At 55.7% G+C, this 15362-nt stretch overlaps 2 protein-coding genes across 2 annotated transcripts; one reads left to right on the top strand and one right to left on the bottom strand.

Moving 5' to 3' along the window:
- Positions 1-1140: 1140 nt before the first annotated feature.
- Positions 1141-5590, top strand: LOC102838311 (cytochrome P450 2W1-like). The gene is made up of 9 exons (XM_006859886.1): positions 1141-1335; positions 1883-2045; positions 2304-2453; positions 2549-2706; positions 3706-3879; positions 4200-4338; positions 4423-4604; positions 5026-5167; positions 5400-5590. The coding sequence occupies exons 1-9, from the start codon at positions 1141-1143 to the stop codon at positions 5588-5590; spliced, it is 1494 nt and encodes a 497-aa protein (XP_006859948.1).
- A 1498-nt stretch (positions 5591-7088) lies between these two features.
- LOC102837927 (chromosome unknown open reading frame, human C7orf50) lies at positions 7089-9417 on the bottom strand. The gene is made up of 3 exons (XM_006859885.1): positions 9206-9417; positions 8273-8354; positions 7089-7277 (listed from the first exon to the last, which is right to left on the bottom strand). The coding sequence occupies exons 1-3, from the start codon at positions 9415-9417 to the stop codon at positions 7089-7091; spliced, it is 483 nt and encodes a 160-aa protein (XP_006859947.1).
- Positions 9418-15362: the final 5945 nt, after the last annotated feature.

The raw sequence follows: 15362 nt of genomic DNA, 5'->3' as shown, positions 1-15362 counted from the left end.
CTATCAATTTCTGCAGAAGATCCTGATAAAAAATGTAGAGCAGAATTCAGATTTCTCATGGAATCCAGACTTTCTGAAACTCCTGAAACAATTGTCCTGAACTCATCTTTAAACCTTAAATAAAAATATCCCCCTTAATTCTTTAAAAAAAATCAAACATTAGTTTAACAAGTAAAAAAAAGGTGTGCCTTGAGCAGTCTGCTTTTAAGAACTACGTATAGGGGATAAAATTGACAGTGGCCATCTCCAAAGTTCAGCTAGGAACCTTAGGGGGCAGTGTTTCTGTTAATGGGGGAGGAACAACCCAGAGAAGGAGGGTGAGATGTTTGTACAACTTGAATGTCATCATTGGCACTGAGCTCCTTACAAAGACAATGTTGAATTGGTGTGTTTTTGCTGTGTATATACTCCAACCAGAACAACAAAATCTAAAGTTTTTTAAAAAAGCAATAATTTGCTTTGTTTATGAATTTGCAGTTGGGGCAGACCTTGGAGACAGATCCACTTGGAGTCCGCTGGTGGCTGGGGAATCCACTCCAAGATGGCGCACCCTATGGCTAGCAAGCTGGCCATTGATTGGGAGCTCAGCCAGGGCTTTGGGAGCTGCTTGAGCTGCCTCACAACACGGCGCTGGGTTCCAAGAGCCAGTGTCCCAGGAGTGCCAGTGGAAGCTGCATGGTTCTTGTGATCTACTTCCACATCATAAGTGCCCACCAAATCCAAGGGTTGTGAACATGGACCCCTCCTCTAGATGGAGGATGGCAAAAGTAACTTTATAAGAAAAATATGTCAGTTAGATGAACTAATATGTTTTGGTAATTCTGCCCTGAGTCTGGTTCTGATGGGCATCAGGAAGGGGTTCGTCGCTATTCCGTGTTCTTGTCCCTGGTTCTCTAGTCAGGAGCAGGGACAGAGGGGCCCCCCAAGCACAGACTGCAAAGGGGCCTCAGCCCCCAGTCTAGACGCGCCCCTACATTCCGTGCCTGTTGCTGGCTGTGAGCTGGGGCTGCCACCTGCAAACTGCTCACGCTGCATTCTTGGGGCGGTGGCAGGGTGGGGAGCGGCGCACCCACCCTTGCTCCCTCCCTCTGTGAGGCCTATAAGTCTGGGAGCGGCCTGGCCTGTGAGGCCCCCGTCCCCATGGCCCTGCACGCTGAGGCAGCCTTGCTGCTCCTGGGACTGCTCCTGGGGTTTCTGGGGCTCTGGGGGTTGTGCCGAGCCCCGGCCTCCACCCCTGCCCAGGCCCAGAGCTGGCCCCCTGGGCCGCGGCCTCTGCCTTTCCTGGGGAACCTGCACTTGCTGGACATGCGGCAACTGGACAGATCGCTGATGGAGGTAGGAGGGCCCCAGCCTCCCAGGACTGCAGCTGCCAACCAGCACAGGGAAGCCAGGCCACCATGTCCTCCTTTCCACTCAGTGTGGCACTGAGCTCTGTGGACACAGCAGGCTGCGTCAACTGACCTTTGGAAAAAGAATCCATCCCTCCATGTACTTCCCACCTCAGGCAACAGACACATGGAGTCTGGAGGCCTCCAGGGAAGATCAGCAATGGGGGTGGGGATGGGGTGAGGGAGGCAGGAGTAGGATAGTTATGAGCCTGCAGGAGGGTGGTCCATGCCTGGGGTCAGCACAGTCTCATTCACAGGTGAGTGTGGGCAGCCTGACTTCACCCAGCTGCAGTGTAGGCGTGGGGCTAGACAGTCCTTGTCTATGCTGAGGGCAAGCTGTCCCAGACCCTGTTCCCACCACCCAATCCTCTAGCTTCACGACTTACACTTACCCAGCCCCAGGCCCTGCTGGTGTCCACTCCCTGCCAGTTTGAAGTCCACCATCAAATGTGGCCCAGAGGGGACCTGTTGGCTGACCCCCACCTTACCCTCAGCTTGCAGAGTGCTATGGGCCGGTGTTCACGGTGCACCTGGGTGTCCAGAAGACAGTGGTGCTGACGGGCTTCGAGGCAGTGAGGGCGGCGCTGGTGGGCACTGGGCAGGAGTTGGCTGACCGGCCGCCCATCCCCATCTTCCAGTTCATCCAGGGAGGAAGGGGTAGGTGGGACCACTTTGAGTTCAGGACTGGGATCACCAGCCTGGGTCCTGGAGCTCCAGAGGGTACTGGTCAGGAGCTGGAGAGGGGCCTGAGCTCCCTGGATTGGTGCTGGGGAGAGAGTGACTCCCAGGAGAGACAAAGGGAGTCTTTGCATCCACGAGCCATGGGGGTCAGGACCAGCCCTCAGGAAGGCAGGGTTCTGGCCAGCGCTCTGTGTGTACAGAGGTTCACCACTCAGTATTCCGTATTCGGCACAGGCATCTTCTTCTCATCTGGAGCCCGCTGGAGGGTGGCACGTCAGTTCACCATCCGCACCCTGCATGGTCTGGGTGTGGGGCGGGCACCTACTGCCCACAAGGTCCTGGCAGAACTGGAGTGGCTTGTGGCAGAGTTGGACAACTACAGGGGTGAGCAGACTGGACTTCCTCTCAGGTCCCCCAATGGACTGGGCATACCCTCCTTCCGGGCCCCCTGCCCTGCCTGATGCCTCTCTCTTCTCCAGGTCAGCCCTTCCCACTGCCGATGCTCGGCTGGGCTCCCTCCAACATCACCTTTGCGCTCCTCTTTGGTCAGCGGTTTGACTACCGAGACCCCCTGTTTGTCTCGCTGCTGGGGCTCATTGATGAGGTCATGGTCCTCCTGGGCTCCCCCAGCCTGCAGGTGAGAGGCCAGGCCGAAGGCAAGTCTGGGGGCACCTCACCCCTGTCCCCCAGCTCAGCAGGAGGCAGCCACTGCCTTGGAACAGAGTCCTGGATTTTGGGCTCACAGATGAGAGTAGATCCTGTTTCTGTCATTAAGTGACCTTATCCCCTGGTGAAAGAGACTATATTTGAGGCCAGGTGGCTGAGGTTCTGAAGTTTGTAAATTTTCATTTTTTTTGCTGACTGATCCTAAGTTATTTTCTCAAAACCCGCATCCCCCCATATTTTATTCCCTTGTTATTGTTAAGCAATGTCAAGTCCGTTTAGAATCATATCGACCCTATATAGATTTCCATAAGGAGCTCTGGTAGCGTGAAATTGGGCTGCGAACCTCAAGTTCAGCCGTTTGAAACTACCAGCTGTTCCGCAGGACAAAGATGAAGCTTTCTGCTCCCGTAAAGATTTACAGCCTCGGAAACCCTGTACAGGGTCGTTGTGAGTCGGAACTGACTCCACCACCATAGGGTTTCCAAAGGAGCAATTGGTGAATTTGAACCACTGACCTTGCCAGACCAGTGCTTTATCCTAGGACTCCTTTATGTATGGAAAGAGGGGTAATTGCTGTGATTTGCACATACCTAACTCTGGAGTCCTGGTGTGGCACTGTGGGTTAATGTGCCAGACTGCAAAGCCACTTGAACTGCAAGGTTGGCGGTTCAAGCTCACCAGGTGCTCCTCGGAAACCCTATACAGGGTCGCTATGGGTCGGAGTAAACACAATGGCGCATAACAACTCTGGTGTGACCTGTCCAACTGCTCCTCCCAACTAAGCACATGAAGGGCTGTCACTGTTCTAAGGGGGTGCTCTTTCCAACACGGATGCTGGGGGCAGGTGCTGCCTGGTGTCTAGCCGCGCTGGGCGCCCCCTTGTGGCCGCAGCTGGCGCGGACACTGAACTCGACGAAGTCTGCCCTAAAATGGGGCTGACACTCACCCACCCGGCCCCCTCTGTCCCTAGATGTTCAACATATTCCCCAGGCTCGGAGCCCTGCTCCAGCTACACCAGCCAGTCTTGCGCAAGATAGAGAAAGTGCGCGCGATCCTGGTGACGCTCCTGGAGGCAAGGCGGCGGCACGTGCTCGCTGGGGGCACCGTGCAGGGCTATGTGGACGCTCTGATCCTGCAGGACCAGGTGCGGGTGTAGAACGGGGCCTCCCTCATCCCAGCCCCACCCGATCACGGTTTACCTAAGAGGTGGGTGAGGCGCCCAAAGGCCTCCCCAGGAAGGAGAGGGAGGGGTCTAGGGTCGTCCCACACTAAGCCCCGCCTCCTTCAGCAAAAGGTCTCTTGGAGCCTCAGCCTCACCTCTGCTGCTTTACAAGGCTCCTGGAAGAATGGGGTCCTCTCTGCCTGCCACCCCCCTGCACGAGCCCAGTGTTGTGTTGGGTTGTGCGGTGCACGGTTGTACACCCAAGTCCTCCAGGTTAGCCTTGCCCATTCCCACTTCAGCAGAGAGAAGAAACTCCGGGTCCGTTTTCCGAGGCCGACATGGTGGCCTGTATCTTGGATATGGTCATGGCCGGTACGGAGACCACCTCAGCCACTCTGCAGTGGGCCGCACTTCTGATGGGCCGGTACCCGAGTGTACAAGGTGAGCCCGCAAGGCCCCGCGAAGCCCCGAGGAGGGTTCTGGCAGTGGGGGCGGGGCTCCCCAGACACCTGCCTTCACCCCCAGGCCGCGCACAGGCGGAGCTGGATCGTGTGCTGGGGCTCCGGCAGCCCGGGCCCGCTGACCAGGCTGCGCTTCCCTACACCAACGCCGTGCTCCACGAAGTGCAGCGCTACATTACTCTCCTGCCGCACGTGCCGCGCCAAGCAGCCGCCCCCATCCACCTGGGCACTTACCTGCTACCCCAGGTGGGACCAGTGGGAGCTGCCCCTGTTCCCCGAGGTGGGAAGCCCCAGGTGGTTGAACACGGACTCAGGCATCCCCAACTGAAAGCAAGAAGGGGGTTCAGGGGCATCCTTGGTCTCATAGTCCCCACAAAGCTGGGCTTCAGGCATGGGTGTGGTCTAGAGGGTTCTCTCTGGGATCTAGGGAGCCCTCCGTCTAGGGCCTGGGGGTCACCTGTAGGATGGGGCTGGAGCAGCTGTCAGAAAATTGTAAGGGGTCTCCAGCATCTCCTATAAAGGAGGTGCCCCTCTTTCCTTCTAGGGAGTCCTCCAGCCCACAGCTTGTCCACCTGCCTCCCTGCCCTCCACTCAGTGTCCCATTTAGGGCCAGCATGGGTGGATGTGGTCTTGGTGGCCAGGTCGGACACAGTCTCTGCCCCCACAGGGCACGCCTGTGATCCCTCTGCTGACCTCTGTGCTGTTGGACAAGACAAAGTGGGAGACCCCAGACCACTTCAACCCCGGCCACTTCCTGGACACTAAAGGGCAATTTGTGAAGCGGCCAGCTTTTCTGCCTTTCTCTGCAGGTACCTTGGCTGGAGGGGGGGGTGCTCCCCCATCCCTCCTAGTGTTGCCCACCCCTCTCAGGTGGAAACCTATGTCCCTGTCCCTCCGGGCTTGCATTGTGAAGACTGAGGAAGACCCCAGACCACCACCCGACTTGGTGGAGAGCTCACGCCTTCCATACACCCCTCCAGGCCCCTCTCAAGCTAGCCTCAAGGGGTTGCGTCCTCACCCACGTGTCTGGCTTTCCCACAGGCCGCCGTGTGTGCGTAGGGGAGAGCCTGGCCCGGATCGAGTTGTTCCTACTGTTTGCCAGCCTCCTTCAGCGGTTCCATCTGCAGCCCCCGCCCGGTGTCCATGCTGACACGCTGGACTCCACGCCTGCCCCTGCCTTCACCATGAGGCCACGGGCACAAGCCCTGTGCGCAGTGCCAAGAAAGCGCTGAGTGGGGGTGAGCAGGTCTAACACCCCGTTCACAGGGGGCTTTCACCCTCCCCCATCAATTTTTGATCTAAGTCTTGGTCGTCCATTGCCCACCAGTCTTGGGCTCTCTTCCCACACCAGTCCCTCCCCCTTGCACTTTGTGAGGTTCTGCACCTGCGCTGGCCACACCACCAGGGGCCGCCCTCAGCTCAATGTGGGAGCCGTGAGGTACTCGGGTGTCCCCTCCCTCCAGAAGGGATACCATGCAGGGGCTGGACTGGAAGTCTCTAGCACTGTGGGTCCACCGATGCTAAAAAACAAAACAAAACAAACCCTTCTGGGTGTGGTGGGTGACCCAGTGACTTCCCCCAGGCTGGGCCTCTGGGAAGGAAGTCTCACACAATGAGTCCCGGTAATAGGAATCTATCACTGAGTTTCACATCCAATGGGTGTCCTGCATTTTCTCTTCAAGAAGCCTGGGGTAGGGTTGGGGACACACTGGCTACCTTTCCCTTGGTGCTGTATGGGGGAAGAGGGGCTGCAGGGCTGACGGTATGTTGGCCTCTAAACTACCCGTTACCTCTGTTCTGTCATCGCTTCTCAGAGCCAGAAGCTGAGAAAGGGCTAGGAGCAGGGGCTGAAGGTCCCAGCAGGAGAGGTGTGGGTCCCACCCACAGGAACCCCCAGCACCCAGGCACAGAAGGCACAGCTCGCAGCCTGTGGGGGACCCAGCTAGAGGTGGGACTGGACGGCTAGGGCAGTACTGTCCCAGAACCTCAACCCCTTCCTGGGAGACTTCACAACTGGGTCACTGCATTCAAGGTCCAGGCCCTGATGTTGGGGGTTTGTGACGTTTCCTTCTGGGGGGTACAGATTTTAGGGTGATATATCACTGTTTCTGAGGAGAGCTCAGTACATTGCGTATTTAGAAATGAAGAATGAGACACACACAGGGCAGTGTCTGAAAGGTGGGGGAGGAGTGTGTCTGGCAGAGCAGAGCAGGTCCCCTCCCCACTCTCTGCACCCCCTTCCCACACCCAACCCCTGCAGCTCCAGTTTGCTCCTTAGTGCTTGTCCCGATTACCCCATTTCCCGAGAGAAGTACGTACACAACGCCATCTTGGGGTAGGGGGTTCTCACCCCAGCAGATGAAATGAGGACACAAATGCTGACCCAGATGAGCTTTGTTTTATGAAAGTGGACGCTGAGACCCAGTCCTGGGAAATGACCCCAGTGACAGTCCACACCACTGAGCACAGCATGGGATGGCTTTGGTCCATTTCTGAAAAAAATATCCCATAGAAAACTAGACCTTTCCCTCAACATGCGCTCTCCTGGGGGCGCTGTGCTCAGAGTGTCTCTGAGGTTTGCCGTGGGGCTTTCGCTGTCTGAGGAGGTGTCCTCTGTGGAAGGGGACAGGATGGGAACCGGAAGCTCTGCTCCAAGCTTGTCTGGGGCCTCCAGTGCCCCTTGGCCTGCAGCCCCACTGCAGTGGGTGGAGGGGGCCACACTGCATCCCACTAGGAGAGCAACTGCAGTACCTGGCGGAGACGCTGGGCCTGGCCTAGCAGGTGGGGCTCTGGGCTGTCATCTCCGGCTGTATCCAGTGCCTGCATGCGGGCCTCGGCCTTCTGGACAGTCAGCTCGCGGGCCCGGCCTTTTAGCCCCTCCAGGTAGGCCAGCAGAGTAGGAAAGAGCTCGTCGGGAACCTGAAAGGGGGCAGAGATGGGACCATCAGGGGTGGCTTGAGGACCTCAAGCACTGGGACCCTAGTCAGACATCAGGAACTGATAAAACATACATGTACATTCTGGAGGGTAAACACCCTGGGTGCAGTGACAAGGCTCTGGGGGTGTGGAAACATGGGTGACATCAGCCGACTGCCCAGTGCAGGAGCTCAGAGCTCACCCCATAGTGTGAAAAGGAGACACTGCAGACCCTCTGTCCACGCCCCTCCCAAACTGAAAGTGGGGAGAAAGACAAGAAGGGGTTGAAAATTCACTTATAAAACAGCTGCATGACTCACACGTTCCAATTTCAAAACTCACTTTACAACTATAGGAATCAGGACAGACAGGCAGACCAACGGGATGGACATGTCCAGAAAAAGGCCCCGATCTCTGTAGTCAACTGGTTTCCAACCAGGGTTCTGGGTCCATTCAATACAGGGTGCTCAGACAGCTGGATGCCTGTTATGTGTACCTGAGGCACCCTTGACCGCACCAGCATGGTCAGACATGGACTCAGAGCCAGAGCACATGGACCCCATTCCAATGTTGGCCAACGTACATGTGCACAGTGGCACCAACTAGGGAGAGCAAGTGATGGGACAGCACCGCCTGACCAGAGTCTTTGATGGCTGAGATTCATGGGCAAGTAGGCGAGGGAGGATGTTTGTCTCCTTGGGGTCTCCCTCCACACAGAGCATCCCACAGACCCCCTGACCCTGAGGAGCCAGCCCCTTCTCTTCCTCTTGCTGAACTCCCTCTCCATAAAGTCAGGGGGCTCACGACAAAATTTTGTGTCGAGTCTCTCACAAGGCCTCTCAGCCCAGGGTTTCAGCCTGCCTGCTAGGTGAGGGTAACAAGGAGTCAGAGGCTACCTGGCCTAAGACCCCACCTCAGAGACCTGGCTGGAACCTCCCACCAGAGACCCTACCCAAACCCATCCACCCCCACAGCAGCCAGACCCCTTCTCTGCACACCTTGTCGTTGTCATACATGTGGACCAAGAGCCAGGTCTGCCGTGTCTTCTGGAACTTCCAGTCCTGGTGTTTCTGGGCCCAGCTGGAAAACCAGGGGGACCTCAGGGTGAAGAGCTGGGGAGACCGGGGGTGGGTCTCCCTCAGCCATCATGGGTGGGACCATACTGCCAGCATTCCCTCTGGAGAGTAACTGAGGATGATGACAGCTCTGTGCTCCCCCAGTCCTGATTTGACCCTTTCTGGGTTTCTGGGTTTCTGGGTTCAGTCACTGTCACTTTACGTGTTTGCTGGGTGTTATGACCAGTTACCTACCTGCTGTCCAAGCAAACACAATGAGAATGGGCAATAAGGGGTCTGCCAGGCCACAGCGAGGCTGACTCGTAAGTGTCCTCATCGTGTCACTACCAGCTCCAGGAAGGGCACACGTGGATTCACGTGGAAACGGGGAGGAGGTCACACACAGCCCCTTCCCTATCCTGGAACCTGGGCCCATTAATCCATCTGGAAAACACGGACAGCCTTGTTTGTGGCCACCTTTCCAGAGTGGCTGGATTCCAGCCCGGTGGTGGTTCCCAGAGCTGTCCCCTGGACACACTCATGTAGCTCAATCCCTCCACCCAGCCTCAGCGCTGGTCTAGGAAGGTGTAGGCAAAGAACCTATTTCCCAGAGAGCCTTCTGGAATGTGTGCCTCAGTTTCCTTGAAAAAGCATCTTAGGAAACATATCTAACTCTTGCCATCTATCACTTCAGCCTCTGCAGTACTTGAGCTGGGCAGAGCCAGGTGTAAGTTCCGCTCCTGAGTGACTGACAGAGGGGCCCAACCCTTTGCGACCCCTGGTGTCCTTCCCCCACCTGCTCTCTATACCTGTTGCCTAGCCCCCCATCAGCCTTTCCCACAGCCCTGTTCTGAGTGCCAAGTGAGGGGTCCTTACCCACAGAGGTAGTCTAGGGCCAGTGCAGCCCCTGAGGGTGCAGGCGCAGGGGCAGCCTTGGCTGAGTTCTGTGGGGTGGGCTGGGCCCCTGCCTCCCGCAGTCGCTGCTTCTCCTCCTTCTTCCGTTCCTTCTTCAGCTTCCGCTCTAGGACCCGTTGCTCTGCAGGGGACAGTGCTGCCCCACCCTGCAAGTCAGGGACAGCCAGCCCCATCAGGCCTCTGGGAAGGACCCCACCCTCTGCTCCCAGCCCCTAGGATGGACACATGCGCCCTGCTGATGAGACTTTGGTGCTGGGGTCACCAATCAGTTAAGGATAGGACACATGTCCCTGAGCCCTAAGCGGGAGCTTGGCATAACATACTTAACCTGTGTATTTGAAACAGGTCTTGAGCTCCATTTCCCAATAGGCAGACCCGGAGAGCAGGGCTGTCCATGGGAGGACTCACTGTTCTCTAGAAAACATGAACCATCCCATCCTTTCTATACACACATGATTCTGCTGGGGTATAGTCTCAGGACCCCAGGAGACCCTCATTCCCTCCCTGCCCTGCCCAAGCTGCTTGCTGAGGTGGACAGACACCTTTAGTTGCTCTGCACCCTTTGAGTCCCTCCAGAGCCCAGCGCCCTGGCTCTACAGTCCATCCCCATTTACACACACAGCTCAAGAGTGCCTCTTGGGTGGGCTGTGCGGTCATGCTGTGGTCTTTCTCCAGTCACCCACCCTACCCCCTCCAAAAAACAAAACAGAAAACCCAGGAGGGACAATAGCAACACAGCCACCCTGGTCAGGGAGGGGCCGCTGTGATTTGGCAGATGTCTACGCACCCAGCCTTCCCCGGAAAAAGCTGGAACAGCAGTGTTTACTTCACAGGCTGGGATTCTAGGGTCTGGAGTCACTGCAATTCTATCAGGCCCACCTGTACCTTCCTGCCTTCTCAGATTTGTAAACCAGGATTTGGGTTTGTAAACACCAACCCCAACAAACCTTGGGCTCCCACTGAGCACAGCACCCCTTCCAGAATCTTCTGAAACCAAAGAGCTGGTCTCTCCACCCCACCCTCAGGAATGCACTCCAAAGTGATCCTGGGGGCGACCACGAGGAGCACTCAGGCCCCACACTGCCTGCCCGAATCCTGAGGAGGGATGAAGATTTTGGGTCCTGGACACTGCTGACCTGGTGGTTAGGCGTCCTTCCCCAGGAATCACGCTGGTTACATCTTAGACAGAAACCCAGGGTGCAGGAGACATGCAGCAAACCTCCCCCCACTTCTGCTCCCGCCAATATATGGGACAGTTCCAGTGTCTGCTTCAAGACAGAACTTTAATCAGAGGTGTGGCTCCAACCACTAAAGTTCAAGAAGGTAATTCAAGGGAGCAAGTAACAGTGGAGAGAAAGAGGGTTGCCCCCAACTTTAAAAATGAACCTGTTATCCTGAGATCACATTGGACTCCGCTGTAGTAGAGAGGCCCTGTGCCCCTAGCCTGGCCTCCTCCAGGACAGAGTTGGCCTGTGATGACAGGACCTGTGGGGTCTTCAATGACTAGGATGGGTCACGGTGGACACAATATGACGCTTACTATAAACTGTCAGATTTGTTAAGGGCTGCTGCTCCTAGCCAGGGAGTCCTGGTGTGGCGTTTTAGGATAAAGCACTGGAGGACAAGATAGGTTAGAACCAAAAGGTTGGTAGTTCAAACTCATCAGCTGCTCCTTGGAAACCCTATACAGGGTTGCTATGAGCCAGAACTGACTCAACAGCACTAAACTATAGCAACAATCTCCCAGCCAGAGAAAGACAAGGTAATTGGGCATTTGGTCAACCAGACACATTATCCTCATCATTTCACAAAAAGAACAGCTGATAATAAAGCTAATCCTTCTCTGCACCCTGATGTCTGATATAGCCCATTGAAATTAACATGTGCCCACCAACAAGTTGTTACTATGTAGATAGCTCAAGAGAAATTCCCACAGAAATTAACACCCAAGAGTCAGTAACTCATGAAGTTGTCATTATGTTGCCAAGTCAATGTGTTGGGAGGGGGACCACCCATACACAATGTAGAAACCTCAGCCTGGGTGGACCAAAGCCAGGAAGGGACAAGGGTAGGTCCCCTCACAGTAGGGTATGAGATGGATTTCGCTGCTTGGGGCTGTGCGTTGCACGGAGGCAGACACAGGCTCTGCCCTCAGGGAGCTCACAGCAGGACACGTGAGCTCCTGGAGGACAGGGACAGCGGCTGTCTCGGGGTCCCAGCACCCTGCGGCGATCAGATGAGGTGGCCTTGCTGGCTGTGCTCCTGGTGAGCTGAGGAGCCCAGGGGAATCCTGCAACCCCACAGTGAGGCTGCTATATGAGAAAATGCAATATACAGGCTGACTCTGTATAGTCACAACTTGGAATATGGGTCACAGGCTCGGGGTACAGTCACAGCTTGAGGTATGATCCAGACGGGAACACACCAAGCCTCTTTAAAGATATCATCAGGTGACCAGGCCGAGCAGGTAATCCGACAGTCGCGTAATTCCTGCCATGGTGAATAGAATATACAACACAGTGTCCGCTGCTGAGTGCTGTGAGATTGCAGGGAGGGGTCAGTGAGAATAAAGACCCCAAGCAGACCTGACATGGGAGCCCTGAGGGCAGGCTCGACTTGAGCCTTCACTTCCCCATGCAGACACATGTCCTCCAGAGTACACAGTGATATCGGCCAGGCCTTTTCCCAGAAGCACCAGCCCCCAAAGAAGGCCCCGCGGCACTGGGAAGGCAGTGGTACAGGTGGGGTGGGAAGGAGTGGCCCTCAACCCAGGCCAGTGCTTCTGTGAGAGAAGCTTCCAGAATGCTTCTCCTCTGAAGGCCCCGCTGTGGCCCTGGCCAGTGTGGGAGCACCTCACATCTCTGGAAAACCTTGCTCTGGGGCTGATGGGCTTGGCCCCTGAGAAAAAGGCAAGTCTTGACTCGCAGGAGCAAAGTAAAAACACCAAAAGGAAACTCATTCCACAGGGCCTGATACAGGCTTCCTACCAGCCCAGTAGGGGTGCCTGGGCACGGGTTCTTTTGCCCGATGATCCTGCCAAACTGTTGGAGCTATGGAAATAAACAGAACAAGATGCGTCGTGTTATTGACTCCCAACATGGAAACAGCAACATCAAAATGAATGAAAACCTGGGTAAACGTCCACAGTTAGTATCATTACATCATCTTCACTCATGCTAAACAGAGCCTTCAAAACACCATCATGTTTGGAATTGATTTAGGGGTTAGGTTTGTTCTTCAATTTGCATACATTCCTGCATACACAACAAATTCAAAGGAATCACAGGAATCACATCACCGGTTCATTTCATTTCAAAAACAAAACTGTAAATGTAAATGCCCTAGCACTTCAAAACAAAACTGTAAATGGCCTGTGGGTTTTTGCAGCAAAATATTTATCCGTGATGGGGTAAATGGGAATCCCAAGGAGATGGAATAATAGAGTAGCTGCAACCATGGGCTCAAACATAAAGAAGATGGTGAGGTTGGCGCAGGACTGGTGTACATGGGGTTGCTATGAGTTGGAACTGACTCAACTGCACTTAACAATATTTTGAGGCAGTAGGGAACAGGCCTTACAAAGGGCTCAGCCCCTGGCAGCCAGTTGTCCTCATGCTGACCCCACGCACACCCGGATGGACAGAAGGAAGAGGCCTCCTGGGAAGGACCAGAGTGATTACATTCATCTCCTGGGCCAAGGAGCCTGTTTGGGCTTCATAACTGACAAAGTGGGGTCTCAGAGAGGGGGTCACAGCCCAGTAGTGGGGAAGCTGAGGCTGACCTGTTCTGGACTGCAGACATGGACCCTGACACTTAAGAAGGGCTGACCATGTCCTCTGTTCTACTGAACTGATCTGGTCATGCCCAGAGGCCCCCAGCCCCACAACCCGTCTGTCCCTGGTGGCTCCTCCACAGATGCCCTTCCAAGCAGGTGGGACCGAACGTGGAAACAGCAACATCAGAATTAATGAAAAACTGGGTAAATGTCCACATCAAATATCCGAGGGGCAGCTGTCCACAGGGAGGGCCAGACAGCCATGGCTGGTCACCCGAGCCACCTGCGCTCCAACCATGACCCGTGTGGTCGAACAAAGACGGGGAGCGGCCGAATAACTTGCCGGGAATTGGGGCGCAGGCGACCGTGGCCCCCTCCCCCCAGCTCGACAATCCAACCCCACCAGATAGCAGGGGTCCTCAGGCCCCGAACTCCCTCCGGCTTCCGGAGCACCGGCATCCAGGGCACCGACCTCCGCGTCGCGGGCTGTCGGGTCTATCCAGAACAGGAACGTCCAACAAGCCCCCCAGCACCTAATCACCCGACAGCCAGGCCCGGCCCAGCCCGTAACCCCCACGTACCGCGCATGCCCACCAATCCGACGCACTGCGCAGACGCCGGTTCCGCGCGGCGGAACTAAATTCTACCAACCTGGGGCGGAAGCGCGGATTGCGCGCCCGGGTGGGCGGGGATTCCTGGGTGGGCGGGACACCAGGAGGCGCGGGCCGCTAGGGTGGGCGCCGATGGAAGGTAAACGTGCGCTTGACACCTGCGTTTTGAGTTCCTACTTGGACTTCTCGGTGAGGTGATCGGCACGTGCATGCCCAGGTGTCAAGACTGCTGCAGCCTTCCTTTCTAGCAACAAGCACTGGGGTGCCCCGCTCGGACAGGACAGGTACCCGGACTTAGCTAAGATGGCTGCTCTCTGTCCCCATCACCGACAGGAGGGGCCCTGGGTTCCCCTGACTGCTCTGCTCACCCCTGCCAGGGACCTCCGACATTGCCACCCACTGCCCGCCCCTCCTGCTCTCCAGTGACCCCAGGGAGCCCTCAGACTCCTCTGGGTGATGACAACCTGGCCGCCCCAACGGGAGGGGTTGTTAGTTCACAGGGGTCACTAGACATACAGCTGAGTGATGGAGGAATGCTACAGCGCGCCCTCGTCCTCCCCTTAGACCCAGAGGGCAGTGCACAGGTGTCCTGGGCAGCTGGGCAGCAGCCCACCCAGAGCCTCAGAGGCATGGAGGAGGGGCTGGCGAGGGAGATAGAAGGAGTGTCCAGGGTCCACGTCAGCACCAAGGGGCAGGTGTCCCGGTTCCCAGCCTGACCAGGACCTCCACGGTCTCACGGCCAAGCAAAAAACCACCCCCCTGGACTTCATCAAAACGAAAAACACTTGCTCTGCCAAAGACCCTGTTAAAGAGACAAACTACAGGTGGGAAATATTTGCAAACCACACGAAGTGCCAAAAGGGGCTCGTGTGTGAACCACATCAAGTTCTAAAAGATGGAGAGATATGTCGCCAAACAGAGTGCATGAATAGCAAAGGACAGACGGAAAGCTCAGTGTGGTTAGACACACACCTATCAGAGCAGCAGAGATAAACAAAACACCCAGTGCTGGCGAGGACCAGAGGGCTGGCTCACTCACACACAGCAGCTGGTATGTAAAACGTAGCCACTCAGGAAAGTCTTTTCGTGGTTTCTTTAAAAAAAACTAGACATGTGACTATCGTTGTTGTTAGGCGCCATTGAGTCAGTTCTAACTCATAGCAATCCTGCATAGGGTATCCGGGGAGTGGCCAGTGGGTATGAACTGCCAACCTTGCAGTTATCACCACATCATGGCTACCTTATGACCCAGCAACCCCACTTCTGGGCACTTATCCCTGAGAAAAGAGAAATGTCCCATCTGTGGAGGTTCACATAGTTCTGTCTGCAAAAGCCAGGCCAAGAAGCAAGGAAAGTGATCTGCAAGTGATAAACAGAACAAGGCAGCCATACAACAACTGGGATGGGTCTCGGGACATCATGTTGAGTGACAAAAGGCCACAGACTGTGTGACCTCATTTAGGACACATTCTTGGAGTCATGTCGTCAGTTACAGAGCTGCCTCCATGGGTGTCAGGGGTTGGAGGTGGCACGGTAACTCCAGACAGATCACCAAGGTATTGAGGCTGCAGTTTCAGACCACCAAAATAAAAGTCAAGATCGCAATAAAATGAACGCACCCATCTTTCGGTTTCCCAGTACACACAAAAGTGCTGTTACCCAGCATGCAATGACATGAAGAAAAAGTCTGAAACAGTGTGAGAATGGCCAAAATGGGGCACAGAGATTCAAA

This window comes from Chrysochloris asiatica, unplaced genomic scaffold (genome assembly GCF_000296735.1).
Source record: "Chrysochloris asiatica unplaced genomic scaffold, ChrAsi1.0 scaffold00034, whole genome shotgun sequence".
Classification (NCBI taxonomy): Eukaryota; Metazoa; Chordata; class Mammalia; order Afrosoricida; family Chrysochloridae; genus Chrysochloris; species Chrysochloris asiatica.
This window is presented reverse-complemented; position numbering and strand designations above follow the sequence as displayed.